This window comes from Taeniopygia guttata, chromosome 1, assembly GCF_048771995.1.
Source record: "Taeniopygia guttata chromosome 1, bTaeGut7.mat, whole genome shotgun sequence".
Lineage (NCBI taxonomy): Eukaryota > Metazoa > Chordata > Aves > Passeriformes > Estrildidae > Taeniopygia > Taeniopygia guttata.
In genome coordinates this window covers 42,658,101-42,673,175 of record NC_133024.1, presented here as the reverse complement: position 1 = coordinate 42,673,175, position 15,075 = coordinate 42,658,101, and the positions used below count along the sequence as shown (strand labels likewise).

Sequence of the window (15,075 nt, the reverse complement as noted above, 5' to 3'; positions counted from 1 at the left end):
TTTTGGATTATTCTTGCATCTGTTGTTTCCTAGTATTTTTGTATTTTAGGGTTGCTCTTCTGTTACTTGGGGTTTTTTTCCATGGACTCTGAGTGCTTCACTCTTCGGCCTCTGAGGGTAATGTGATTTGGCCATTCCTTGTGCGGAAAATCCTGCCTTTTAATTTTTAAGGATTAGTTACAGATCAGAAGTTGAATGCAGATAGATAAGACCTTGGTCAAATAATGTATATTATTGAAACATTGAAAATAAATTGATACCATAAAACAAATTCATTGCACAAACAAGAAATTGCATGTTTAGTTTTACTTTTTTTATATTTCTGAAAATTATTTCTATTTCTGAAAAAATTGATTTGAGATTTGCAAGCCATTATTTTTTGAAACATCTCATTTGATGCTTTTAATTAGACTTCTCCCTTTAATTTTTGGTTTATGTTTTTTGTTTTATTTTCTTTGAAAATACAGCTTAAAATTAAAGGAAAGAAAACAACCAACAGTGTATAACAGTATCATTGAGTTCACAGAATTAGAGCTCTAAAGAAGCTGTGAAATCAGCAGGTTTTGCTGAAGTACGATGAGGTATTTCCTCCTAAAAGCCTAACAGTTGGCTTTTTGCAGTGATCAGTATTTGCTGAGGTGATGGAGGGCTTGGCAGTACTTTACATTGCAGTTTTCAGTGGAAAATTACAGAAATGTCTCCTTAGGCAGAAATTAGTAGCAAAACATGTCTCTGTTAGGGGTTATAGTTGCTTCTGTGCTGTAATAATAAGCACCTCCTTTTTCTTCTTTTCCTTTTAAATCCTTCATTAAGTGTTAAATCTCCAACTCTATGTGCTGAAGGAAATAAGTATTTCAGCACTTAAATCTGTGGTATTAGAAGAGTAATGTTAACTGAGAAATGAATACTGCCTTTTTACAAAAGATTTTTGGATTTTTGTCTAAGCAGCTCTATGCATCTTTTGCAAGCAACATCTTTGATCAGACAGGTCATTTTTGAAGGTCAGTGATGAGGACAGGTGTCACATGAACAAGAAATACCTATTTATGGTTTCCTAGCAGTAATAGCTTCTAGTTATCTGTTGTGTCTGCACAACAGATGTGTACCAGCTGAACCTCTGCTGCCTCCCAGATGTTTCTGACTGAAGGCTAATATCTCCTGTAGCCTGCTCCTTAAATCACATCTGACTTTTGATTATTGATCACGAGAAGCTTGAATGATTGAAGTGATGGTCGCTTCAGTGACCTTTCTTTTGTGCCTTTTGGCAGGTGAAAATGACAAAGAGTGGTGACATTTCCAGTTGGCAAAGCTGTGTCTGGAGGAGGTGGTGGTGCAGGCAGCTCTCTGACTCAGTTGCAAGTTCCCAAGTAGGGCTGGAAGCTAAGCTCTTTCTTGTGTTTCCACTCTTGTCCTCCTTGGGAAGTCTTAGTGGATGTAGCAATAATCGAAATATTGAGACTCGAAAAATAATCTAAGCATTTACCAAAGTAAGTGTGTTATTCAGACAGAGAATTGGTATAAAAGCATCAGAGCTGCAAAGAAGGGTATGTTCAAGTTCCCTGGAGCTAAGCACTCGTGTAACCAGGGCTCTCTGTCTCTGAGCTTTGGGGTGGTAGAAAAGTGGGAGGGTAATACATGGCACAGCAACCTTTCTGATAGCTGATTATCAAAACAGTTAAAATAGTGGGGTGGTTTGTATGATAGCATGGGAGATGATCCTGAAATTAGAAAGAAAAGCTCATTGTATATATTTTGAATGCCTTATCTTGATATTTGAAGGACTGGCTAGGTGTTAGAGTTTTTTGAACTTTCCTAACTGAAAGCTGTTGCTGAAATAAGTTTTCTCCACACTGCTTTTCCCCTAGGTGCACTTTGCCCCTTTTTTCTTTGAGCCTTGATGATCTTTCTAGAGTGGCAGCTTGTAAGCTTGTTTTGCAGGAAGCTGCATCGTCCTTTTGGTGGGATGTATTTTGTGTCATGGTGGTCCTGGAAGTGACTTTGCCTGAGACTGGAGCGGAGGAACAGGCCTGGGTGGGTAAGGTGGTGGGGGTATGTGAAGGGACAGTGCAGGGAGGAGAGGTGTGGAATGGAGCCTTGCCCTTCAGTGGCAGGTGGCCAGGACAGCAGCTTAGCTCTATTGAAGGTTTTTGTCATACTGTAATGGTCTGATGTGCTGTAGATTTTATTCTGATTGCTTGTGGAGGAAAAGGGAGTCTTGCTTCTTTTGGATGAAGTTGACTATTGAGTCATGGGGATTATCATTTAAAGAACTAGAGTTGACCACAGTTATAGATGGAAAATTGCAAGGTCTTTGTAGCGGTATGGAAAACTTCCCCTGGCCTTCATGAGAGCTGAAGCAGTAAATAGAGCTGAGCTCAGGAAGGAATATTGGTCAGGTTTGCTGTGAACTGGGGGGTGAATTTTCAGCTCATCCCTCCATCCCTTCTGGACATCCTTGAGGGACTGCTGTGTTAACAAGCTCCATTTATTGTGTGACCTGTGACTTGGCTGTTGGCAGTGTCTTTGATATTTTCTGCTTTTTCCTGGTGCAGGATGATGTAATTTTTATAGCTTTTGGATTTTGTGTCTGCAGTGTATTACAGGCTGTGTTGGAGCAAATTTTATTCATTTAGTAGATCATGTTGTCAGCTACTGGGTGGGCTGGCCTTAATGACCCGCTTGATGGAAACCAGAAAGCACTTTCCTTGAACTTGGTTTCCTCCCACATTCAGATGGATCTGTGAAATTCAAACCCCTTTCGCCTACTTGTGGTAAAGTCTGTAAAATTTGGATCTCTTCAACCATGGCAAGCATTGCTGACTTAGTGCTGTAGAATAATTACTGTTTTTGTAGCACTGTAACAACAGACCTTACAGAGTGCCTTGCCAAACTTAGACTTCCCCTTGTTTTTGTTGCAAAGGAGACCATGAGCAATTTTATTAGGATGCTGCAGAAGTGTGTAGTGCAGCATGATGCTTGTCCTTCTTTGACAGGTTTTTGCTCATAATGTGTTCATGTGTACATGCACAGGCATTTACATACTTAAAGTATTACTTTTGAAACAGAGGTATTTCAGAAATGTATCAGCTACTATTTATGGAGAAAAAACTGAAAAATATTGCTGTGGTACCTAAAATGTACCTCATTTGTAAAGGGGGAAAGTATAAATTATTGGATATTCCTGTGGTATTATAAGTATTAATGAACCTTAATGTGAATTAAATGCTTGGAATCCTGTGGCTGGACTGATGTGAAACTATTAGAGTTGGTCCTCATAGATGGAATGGTAAGTCTGACAGGAGAATTAATTAGTTTTTCTTTATTTTTTACATTTTATGACATGCTAGTAAGCCCTTCAGCTTTTGAAAAGAAAAGTAGAATATGAAGTTAAGTTTTGAAGCTAATAAAGTAGTGTAGGCAGTTTTTCTGGCTTACTTCCACTTGAAGTGATTGTGTGTGTGTAAGGGGAAAGTATCATGAACAATAAAAATTGAATATGATAATTTGAGGGAGCTAGATTTTAGAGAGAAGGATTTAGAGGCTATTGCTGCTAACTTTCTAGTCTTGTGTTAAAATGATAGTTTAGGTGAAATTATAACATTTCATATTTTTAGGTCTCCGGGCATCATTCTTATTTTCTTCTTTTTTCTTTTTTTCTTTCCTTTTTATTTGATCTTACATAGATACCTTGTTAAGAATCTTCTATATTTTGTATCCTTGTCTGGGAGACGCAAACTTCCATCTGATGCTTTTGGTTCTTTTTAACAGCCTGGTGGTCAATCTCTGCTACACGTTCATCTTGGCCAATTGTGTTTCATTTAGTATTCAGGAGACAGCAGTCTGTAGTCCGATGATGATTTCTAGTCAGTCTGTGTTCTAAATGAGTATTTGTGTACTTCAGCCAAAATGATGATCCACCTCTTTCATTAGAATGATGTATCTCAATTACTTAAATACTTGCCTTCATTTCTTCTGTTTATTTTTAGATCTAATAAAAAGTATAAAAGCTCAGTTTGTGCCTTACTTATAACATTACCTCATTTTATTTGTGACTTTGGCAGCATGAAGAAAATAGCAATGTTATTTAAAATATACTTGTTATTATAGGAAATGATAAGAGACTAAGTCTTCCATGACAGGCAGAGAACATCAACAATGAAGAAATGTTGACAAGCTGATCTTGAGTGGCCTTTATTTGTGGCATTTATAGATTTATTGTCTGGAGAACTGCAAAAAGGGTGGAAGGGAGCTATAGACTCCAGCTGCAGTTCTTTCTCAATCAAAAACGAAATGGAATATGGAGAAAAGTGTGCCTTTTTTTTTTTTTTTTTCAGTCTACTTGGCAACATGTTTTTGTGTTTGTATGTGGGGTGAACAAGCTTGGAGTCAGGGCTTGGGGGTTTTTTCCCATCTAGAACTATATTCAGGTTCCCTTTATGTCCACTGTTTCATCTCTGTCCAGTTATAAGCTTAAGTTTGGAGTGTGTGGCTCATAGACATTTTGTGAGTTGCAAAACTGAGGTTGTTATCCTCCACTTGTCCAAAAATGTGGCATATTTACTTACTTTAGTTTTAGTCAGATGAGTGTGTTTTTAAGACAAAAGGGCCATAATTGTCTACATGGATTAGAAGAGAATATATCAATCTGATCTATTTCTGCATGAATTTTCAAGGGTGTTGTCCCAGATGTTGTAGGGTGGCCAGGGTTACCTCTCTGTATGATGGAGAAGTTGCAGGAAACACGCCTGGAAACACTAAAGCCGGTGGCTTTAGTGAAGCTCTGTTGTATTCAACAACTATTTCATTCTCACTAAATTGTAGTCCTCATTCTTTTGTTATTTTGTTTACTTATAAACTAGAAAATGTATTGGTGTTGGAATAGATATTTGAATGTGTTCTTAACTCTGTGCCTACCTTTTGAATTTTAAGAGGTAGCATTGAACTTTGTAGACTGTCAGCTTCATTCTAGAGATAGAAGTTTCAGTCTAGGCCTCTTTATTCAAGCTGATTTATACTACGTTTTGTTTATGTTACAATATTCCTTTGTTTAAAATCAAGAAGTCTGGGTAGCAGCCTTGCTTTGCTTGCATTTAAGTGCATTAGAAAGTTTATCACATGGAGCTGCTAAGAAAGTAGGCAATGAAAGTTGAAAAGGGTGTTTTGTTTGGGCACAGATATGTAGTGGGCTTTTTTTTTGAGTTCATTATGTCGTGCCACTTTCAATATGCTAATGCCAATGTTCAAAAACACAACAGCAGTCCTATCTTGTCTTAAAAAAAAACAAAACCAACTTTTAATCTTATTTTTTTAGCATGTATTTCTGTTCTTTTGAACCCTTATAGTGTATTTGTCATCTTCCTGCAAGCATTATTTTCTGTCAGGACAAAAGCTGTAGATTTCCTTCTTGGCTACATCAAAAAAAGAGATACTGCCCTGTGGTAGGCTGGTTACCGTCTTCTGCAGTGCACAGGCTTGAATCTGGAGAATTAATAGCTGGCCAGGAGGAGAGACCTCAATTGTTGTCCAATCTCCTGAGACTTTTTTATTTGTTTGTTTTAGATATTGGTCTTTCTTAAACTTGTATGTGTTCTGTTGGCTTATGTTTGACAACACTTTCTGGTAAAATTGGTGTTTAAGCCAATTTTAAGTGAATGTCAAGCTTTACCTTTAGTTTTTGTTTTGATTCTAGTTATTTTAAAAGAAACACCTCAAATAAATAAAAACCCAAGAGCACGTTAAAATTTGCACAAATTATCTAACACAAAATTAGCATTGTAATAGTATAACTTTTCTCCTGTTTAATAAAGGTATGGTGATATATGGCATATGATATACGGGATAAAGAATTTCCTAAAGACAAGTTATACTTAAGTAAACTTGCTTTTGAAAGTCATGTTTGTGCTAAACATAATAGAGTGAACTTAAGAGGCTGAAAAAAATAATTATTATATTGATGTGGCTTATAAAAATCCTTTTTAGGAATTGTAACTGTTTGCAGTGATGGTTATTTTTTTGGAAGAAGTAGTAAAAGTATTTCTAGTTTTATCTCACAAATTAGAAAGCGAGGAACATTCTGCAGCCTGAAATGCAACATTGTGTGTGGAAATGCTTCTGAGCTCTACCTGATTATTTTCCTTCTCTGTTGATCTTAGGCCAAAATTAGTTATGAAAAGAAGGAGAGTTGCAAGCTGCTAAAGGATCTGCGAGGTGAAGATACATGGATCCCTGCTGATGTGAATGAACGTGTGGAACCACTAGAAAAGGTGACAAAACTGGAAATAATTATTTTGGGTTGTAACCTTTACAGAATGTTTGTATGAACAGAAGATTTTGTGGGCTTTACGACAATCTTTAAACACATCCCAATTTCTGATTTCTTTATGCTTTGATATTAGCATTTTTTTAAGGTAGACATTATCTTTTATTTGCCAAGAGGAAAAAAATCTGTCATTCAATTCCAGCTTTAATTTCTACCAAATGCAGAAAAGGAAGTGCTAGCAGACACTGATAGTTCCATGGGAAGAAATCTGTAGGAATCAAGGCTTCATAGCAGTCTCATTTGTGTTCATTCACAGGAGAAGCCTTAATGGAGCCTGTGAATATCACATCCTTTTAATGTGCAGATATTTCAGCAGTGGAAAGATGTGTATTGATAATGTAGTGATACCTGAAGAAATAGGTTTGACCAAAATACATGTATTGTAGTAGATATTATCTGTTTAGTTGTAGTGCCTTAGTTCCAACGAAAAAGATACTGAGAGAGGGAAGAAAAATTGATCATGGGTTTGTGAGGTATGCCCTCCTTGCCCCTACCACCACCCCAGCCCTTCCCCCATAGGAGAGAGTGAGAGGGTAGTAGAAATAAAAGGTATTTGTGTGTATTTCGTCTTTCTTCAGGAGGTTTGGTATGTAGGTTTTGATTTTTTTTTTTTTTTTTTTTTTTTTTTGTATATGGATTATTTGGTTTACTGGGTCTCATTTACGAACATTTACTTGTTGGAACATTCTGTACAGAAAAAAAAGAAAAAGGATAAGCATTCCAAAAAAGCTAAGAAGGAAAAGAAGAAAAGTAAGAAACAGAAATCTGAAAAGAAGGATGACTTACTTGATAGTTCTTCTGTAAGTAAGAAATTTTAAAATAGTTCAATTTACAGTTTTAAAACTTGAACCATTTTAGTCCCTGTGCATATGCATGGTTAGTAAAATTATGGCTCATTCTTGTAATTTTCTGTTGGGAAAATTTGCTGCAAAATTTGTCAGTTTTAATGTACTAAGTATTTAATCAATTTAAAATAGGCTGTTACGTGAGTGCTTGTGAATTTTATGATATTAAATTCACGCATTAGGAACTAAGGGAGTTACAGTTTTTCAGCAGAGAGAAAATGAAAACCAAAATCTTCATTCTGATATAGAGAGGAAAATTTTATAGATACTCTGTAGTCTGTGGTATGTGATGTGTCTAAAATTGGAAATAATTGACTTTGATTTTAGGCACAAATTACCTCTGCCTTTTTCCACAGATGTTCAACCTTGGACACTCCCAACAATGTGGGAGTTGTACATGGGTCTGAAGGACTTGTACATTTGAATCTGTAAGGACATGACTTCACAAGGAAGGGCACTCTGGCAAAACAGTGCAGAGACTGCATTTGAAATCTGGGAGCTGCCTTCTGGCTGCATTGTGCAAAACATCTTCCCAGCATTTTTGGTGCAAGTCAGGTGGCACTGTTTTAATTTTCAGAGTCACTTTTATGGAGTGAAGGAATGTCCATTATAATGAGACTTATTTTTCAAGGGTTAGTGCCAGAGATAAACTATAATATCAGCGTGGGAAGTAACCAAAGGCACAAATGTCCACATTCTCCATGGGAATCACCAAAACCCTTCAGATCACAACAGAGACTCCTAGGATGCAACACAGTCCTGGCTGTAACTTCCATCCGAATTCTTTTACTCCTAAGACAGGTTCATGTGAATAGCAAAGAAGCTCTGTGCAATGCAGTCCTATTGGATTCAAGTGAAAAATCTCTGTACACTGTTTGCAAATGCAAGTGCAGGAAGCTGGATACAAAAATAGCAGGCAATAGCATGTACCATGCTTTATATTGTGCTGTGTAACTGATCTAATTTTTTAAATGTGAAATATACTTAGTAATGCATGTAGATTTTTAAAAATTTTGGTTTTGTTATGTCATAAACCCAACTAGTTTTGATTTTGTTTTTATTCTGACTGTTTTACTTTTATTAGAGTTATGCAAATAAGCTGCCAGTATGAGGTAATGTTGCATACTGTGATGTGCTCATGAAGTGAATTGCTTTGATCATGATGGAGCAATCTCCTATGGGAATATTAATATTCTAGTTTTATTGTCAGTATTTTAAGATATTAAACAATATTATATTAGTAATGCTAATCAGCATTGATTTTGATTATTGATATAATTGCTAAGTGTTGCATGTTATCAAGTAGTGTGTTAAGGTATTTGTATTCTTTACATTAAACTCTCTTTTTAGGATTCTTCAGTTGAATGGGTTGAATCAAATGTGTCACAGTCAGATGACACAGAAGTTGCTTGGAAGGTCAACAAACAACCAGATGCTGCAAAAGAGCCTTCCGTGCAGGTGAGCAGGCTCACAGCTACTCCAGAGATAAATTCAGCTTGTGAAATATGCTTAGGGTTCTTGGGAGCTATTTTGCAGAGTGTTGAGCAAAACCTATTTTACAGACAAATGTCTTTGTTTAGCTGGGTAAATACTACTTTTCACTGATTGAAAGACTTCTCTACCTAATAGTTCTGAGTGTTTTACAAGGCACTACTCTTAATGTTGCCCAGGACCAACTGCTATCAGGTTTTGAGGCTCTTACAAGTTAGTTTGATTTTCTTGAAGACACCATCTTAAAGATCTTGACTAGACATGTTACTTTTTTCTTCACAATTTCTTCACAATGGTGGCTGCTTTACAATTGAATAAATTGGCAACTGGCCCTAGATGACCCTGCTTGAGTGGGGGTTTGGACCAGATGACCACCAGAGGTCCCGTGTGCATCCACATTTGTTGATGCACATTGCTTGCTGACGTGGGCATAGGTATTATTGAATCACTTGAAGACAGATCATTTTTCAGTTCCTTCTCTTGCCTTTATAGAGTAATTGTTGACAATGTGTATGTCACTGCTTGCTTTTGAGGCTTCAGGTTTAACCTGTATAAAGGTAGTAGATATATCTAGGCTTTTAATATGCTGCTTTTCTTTAGTCTAGGCCTCATTTTAAAAATCTCCTTGGTCTGGCTTAGGTTCTGAAAATGCAGTTTTCTAGCTTTTATGGTGGGTACAGTTCACAGAATTTAGATGTATAACTGTTAAGTTTGAAGGTGAAGTTAGTGCCGGGATGTCTGCGGTATAAACTATGTTCAGATACTGATTGCAGATTTTGTGTACACTAGAAGAGATGTAAGAGATCATGAGATTAGAGTTAGCTAAATGAGATGTACAGTATTTGTTTATGCTAATGATTAGTAGTCTGTACAATATGCATGCTTACTAATGTCTTAAATACATTGTAAATATGTATTTCATATTACAGGGAGACATGAAATTAATTTAAGTATTAAAAAATTGGAAGATTAGTGTTCTTAAAATCATGTTTGCTTTTCATTAAAGATTTTGTATGTGTTTGTAGAACTTACACTGTTTATTTTCAGCAACATTTGTCAGTAGTTGCACTGCTTTGGTTTGGCACATAAGCCATGTTTTTGTTGGAATTATGAACACTGATTCTTTGTGTTTATTATAAAGAGAGAAGAATGGATGAATTTAAACTTCATGTCATTGAAAACAACATCAGTAGCAGCTGTCAAAGGTGAAAGACACAAAGAAAAAGTATTGGAACGGCAGAAAGCTCAAGAACTTGAGCAGGTAGGAGGAATTAATATCTTATTTCTTTTCTGCCTTTTACTAAATTTTGTGTGATGAATAAAGTAATTAATTGGTTCAAATATGTAAGTCTTTATTGTTATTAAAACTAATGCCTGATGTGATAATGACTTTAATTAAATTGGTCTGTTTGGATGGAAGGCTTCATACATTAGGCTTGTGGAGAAAAGCCTTTTAACTTCTAGATAAGGAGAAAGCTATTTGTACTTAGTACTACTTTTGTTAGTACTAAGTTCTGTTAGTAACAATGACAAACTGCTGGTCTGGCCTTCTCCGTGGTGTGTGAAAGGAGCACTCTTGTTTAGTGTAGTAAAAGCTTACTTAAGTTGTTGTATTTAAGTGCAGGGTAAAGAGGCTTGTTTTTTCATAAAGGAAGAACTCGGAGCAGTTGTTGTGCCTTTCATGTGTCAATTGTTGGTGAGCACATGGGTGACTCAGAGTCTGGCCGGAGAAAGGGTTGCTGTCATTGAATTAACTCTTTGTACATGGAGTTGATGGCTTCTTTATTTGTTCATTTACCTTGTTAAATGCTATGTAGTCTGGTCTGAAAACATAATGATGGGTCACTAGGTAATATTTTTGTCCTCTCATCTCACAGCAGGCTCTTTCTTGCCACTAAATTTCCCAGTTAGCTGTTGTGCTTGGGAACCAAATTGACCTGGATCTGTGTTTTTGTGTAGTATGCAGTGCCTTGGTTATTGTCTTTAAACAAGGGATTAATATTTTGAAATTTTTTTCACCATTATTTTTTCCCCTGAATAATATTTCAGAGCTGTTGGAGGACCATTTAATATGCATATCTTAAATCACCAGAATGTTAGTGTGTATTATATGACTAATGACAATTTATATGTGTTCTTAATCTTAGAAAAGAATGATTTTTATAAACTCTTCTACCCAACTACTTGCTGTCCATGCAGGTTTATAGTCCTGTGTTTTCTGCACCAGAGTGTCTGCTTTTTCTTGGTACCCAAAATGTGTATACAACAGGTGCTTAGACCATGAAAGAGGTGGTGGTGAATTGACAATATAACACAGACTTCACACACAAGTGTCTCAAAAGTTATCAGATATTCTATAAAATACTAACCATATGCTATGCAAACATTTGAATTATTTCTGTTTCAGGCCATGCTGTCTGAGAGAGAACTCAATCCGTATTGGAAAGATGGTGGTACAGGCTTGCCACCAGAGAAGGACGAAGAGGCTTCAGTTAAGAAAGGTTAAGAGCAACTTTCAGTAATAATCTTTAATTTCTTACTTGAATTTCTGGACTCTGTGTTGCTAACAAATGACTCCTAATGTTGTTGTAACAGGATTATTAATTATATATATATTATTATTAATATAGGTAATAAAGTAAAATTCTGATGAAAATTCCATAGTGAATATTGGATTAGTATCATAGTATGTTGTTTTGCAGAATTTCTCTTCAATGGGTTTTAATCTTGAGTGGTTTGACCTTCAATATTCTTACAGAAATTCACCATTTTGAACTAATTAAAGAAAAGTACAATTTAACCAAGACAAGATAAATTGTTGTCAACTCATTTGGTTCCTTTCATTCCATTGCACAAATTACAGTTTTAAAGTATTCACCCACGGAAGTCTGAGTCACATCAAAATGAAACACATTACAGATGTGGTTTGTGAAAAATAGTATTTCTATAGCCTTTTCACTTTTTTCCTTACCCTGGGGTTATACCATTTCCAGCAAACACAGTAATAAAAACATTATTCATAATGTCATGATACATTTATTATGTGGTGAGAATGCTACTTGTATACTGTCAACAGAGAAGAGTTGGATATGTGCTTTCTGAGAGCCTTTCCCTGTGGACAGTCTGTCCCAGAAACCATTAGCCTCATGCCCACTTTTAGGAGTCACAGAGATCCGAGATCTGTAAGAGTTGACAGGCATCATTGAGTGTGTTTTCAGAATGTCAAGACCACTGCTAGCTTCTCACATGGGAAGCAGTGGGTTACTCATTCAATTTCTGAGAAAGGGAAAAAGGGAATTCACTTGTGTGTAAGGAGTATGCCCAAGAATGGACACAGAATGTGGGAGTGACAGCAAGGTTCTTTAACGTCGTAAAGAAACTCCACAACTTCTCATATGCCACTCCTGTCTTGGAAACTGCTTGTGATAAACTAGAGAAGCTTAAATTATATGAGTGGTATTGCTGAGGTATAACCAGCGTTAACTTATGAAAATATGTAATTGTATTTGTATATTCTGTTTTTCTTTTGCACTCCGTCAATTTTTACAATAAGTTTAGGTGGAAATTTAATGTCACATACAGAATAAGGTTAAATAGGAACAATTACTTGAGATGTAAAACTACAAACTCTTGTTGTTTTGTTCTTTAGTTACAGTGGTAGAAGATGCTGGATTAAGTTGGCTGCGAAAATCATACCAAAGGATGAAGGAGCAGGCTGAGAGAGAGAAGCGAAATTTTGAGGAAATTGTAGCTGAGAGATACGGGGTAAGGATCTTCAGTTAAATTTTCTTCATACTAATATGTTTGTAAAAGATTACTTTCATATCAAGGCACATGAAGTATGAAGGCACGATGTATGAAGTAAAACATGTGAAAAGAAGCAGGAAAAAATAGACCCTGAAGCTTCTTTCAAGTGATGAAGGGTTTAGCGCTACCCAGCCTTTAATATGTTTTTCTTGTTAAATGTTTTTAATATATGAGAGCTTATAGCAAATTTGAAATACTTCAACAACAGTACCCCATGGCCTTAAAAGTGGTATGACTTTTTTGTTTTTTCTTCTAGTCAGTGGAGGTATTTCAGTCACGATTAGAAGAAGCTGAAAAAGCTGCGTCCAAAAAGGAAAATTATCACAGAAGTGGAAGATGGAAGAAGACTGACTATTCAGAAAGTGAGAAAGAGAAGAAAGACAAGAAAGAACAGCATATTGAAAAGGTGACACGAGATGAAGATGATAGAGACAGACACAAGTTTGGGGGCTATTCCAGGGAGAAATATGGCAAAGCGTGGGTGCAGGATGACGAAGGTTACAGAAGAGAGGTGTCAAAAGCAGACCAGGAATGTGGACGCAGTAGCACGGACTCAGTATCAAGGGGTTACAGCTCCAAAGCAGAAAAATACTCCAGTGAAAAACGAAATCAGGAAAGGAATTCATCTCTAAGCAACTTGAAACACAAATTTTTGAAACCCTCTGAAGATGATTTAACATCTTACAGTGCACCCAGAGACTCCAGGTTAAAGCAGTCCTCTTCCAAGGAGGCCTCAGCTCATAGCTCTTTGAGCAGCCGTTTTCAGAAACCCAGTGAGGATACTGCACTGTGGACCAAAACACACACAGAAGATAGCAGTGAGAAATTAAAATCTCACCAAAAATCATCAGGTACTAGGGAACAAATTGATGGCAAAAGTTGGAAAATAACTCCAAGTGATGAAAAAGAGAAGTCGCGACAGGAACACGCAAGCGATACCCCTGAGAAGAAACTGATTTTATCTGACAGTAAAACATCGTCCTCTAGGTATTCTATGAACATCTTTACTTGGTTTTTATTTGCTATATTTTTCATGACAAAATAGAACAAAAGTTCTATCTCCTTTTTGACATTATAAGCACTGATTATATCAGATCTCTTTAGTTTGGAGGAGGAGTCTTAGCCTCCAGCTAAGGGCAGCTAGAAGAAGTAAGTTAAGCAGAAGTAGTGAATATCCCCCACCTGATCTGTCTCCTCAGCACATTTGAGAGTTGCTAATGATAGGTTATTTTCTGCTTCTTTCTAATGTTAGTTCACACTGCGGTAAAATTGGCCTCTAAGGCAAAAAAACTCCAAAATATCTTAACTGTCATTGAATTTATAAGATACAATCTTTAAATGTTAGAAAATGCTGACTAAAAACTGAAATAATTAATACAGCAGGGATAGGTTTGCCACTTGAGAGATGAGCTCATATGCTAAGGTAATAGCATATGAAAAATAGTAGAAAGTATTTAATAGAAAGTGTGTTTTCTGTGATGAAGAGGAAGCATTAATAGGAGTGGGAAAGGAAACACAAACTTAATAGCAGGAATTAAGTTTTCCATTACTTACTTTTGTGAGAGTCAATGGAGAGTAGTAAGGAGAGGTGGTCAGACAAGTGGTGGAGAACTGACCTTTTGCTCTGCTCATGGTCTCCTGTTCCTCCAGTATTAGCAGCTTGCTGGTTCTTCCAGTGGTTTGACTAGTGTGATTGTTACTATGAATATTTTCTTTCAGATTGTTCCAATAATTCACACATGCATGCACATGGATGAAAAGAGATATATAGGGATAGAAGTCTAGAAATGTAGAAAAATATATATGTGTGAATATATAAAAAATTCCTATTAAGAGTTCCTCTTGACTTCAGTGAAATGCTTCAGGTGTATTGGAATTTATCAACAAGCAGGAGTTGAGCCTCAAGGAGTGGAGGGTTTCAGCTTTCTATGATGGTGCTCTAATCTTTGCAAACTGGGGAGTTGGTGAGTTCTGAGAGGTGTCCCACTCAGTGCAGCTCTGGCACAGCCCACTGTGGTCTGGAAGAGCTCAGAGGGCCTTACACAGCACTGCTGTTGGTGGAGTCGCAGCATGCTGTGCTGCAGTCATCAGTAAATTCACATTCTGGCCACAGGCTGGCACAGTCACTGGAATTTTGAAAATTCCAGTAGCAATGGTACTGTTCCACTCAGGCTGTGGTTCAGGTGAGTAATGATCATAGGCTGCCAGGGGCTGACTGAAGGTTTCTGCCTTTGTTCCCCACTGTGGCCGGCACCTGGAGTTCCAGGTGCGGACAGTGTGCTCCCACCTTAGCCTGGTAAGAGTTCCTGCTGCAGTCAAGGGATACCTCATTGGTCCACAAAGGCCAAACCATAATGGGAATTCCTGGGATTGCAGAATGGCCTGGGAAGGGGAGGGCTAGGCACAATATGGAGGAAAATAGCACCACTGCACTGCTGTGGAAAAAATAAATTCCATCCCATCCAGCCAGACCTAGTAGAACATGTAATCATGGAATGGAAATTAGTGATACCGTTGCCTCTGTATTGCTTTCTTTCAAGAAGCGGCTGTTCTTTTCAGGGTTTTTTTTGGTGTTGTTTTTTTTTTTTTTTTGGGGGGTGGTTTATGAAATAA

General features: G+C 36.9%; 1 protein-coding gene across 2 annotated transcripts in view; it reads left to right on the top strand.

The window, feature by feature from the left end:
* Positions 1-15,075, top strand: part of CWF19L2 (CWF19 like cell cycle control factor 2) — a 59,137-nt gene that overhangs the window by 5,157 nt on the left and 38,905 nt on the right. For both annotated transcript variants that reach the window (XM_032747780.3, XM_072927560.1), the window contains exons 2-8: positions 6,153-6,263; positions 7,015-7,119; positions 8,515-8,622; positions 9,797-9,916; positions 11,063-11,156; positions 12,305-12,420; positions 12,719-13,449. In XM_032747780.3, coding sequence (XP_032603671.3) covers positions 6,153-6,263; positions 7,015-7,119; positions 8,515-8,622; positions 9,797-9,916; positions 11,063-11,156; positions 12,305-12,420; positions 12,719-13,449 — 1,385 coding nt within the window. The remainder of the gene's footprint in view (positions 1-6,152; positions 6,264-7,014; positions 7,120-8,514; positions 8,623-9,796; positions 9,917-11,062; positions 11,157-12,304; positions 12,421-12,718; positions 13,450-15,075) is intronic.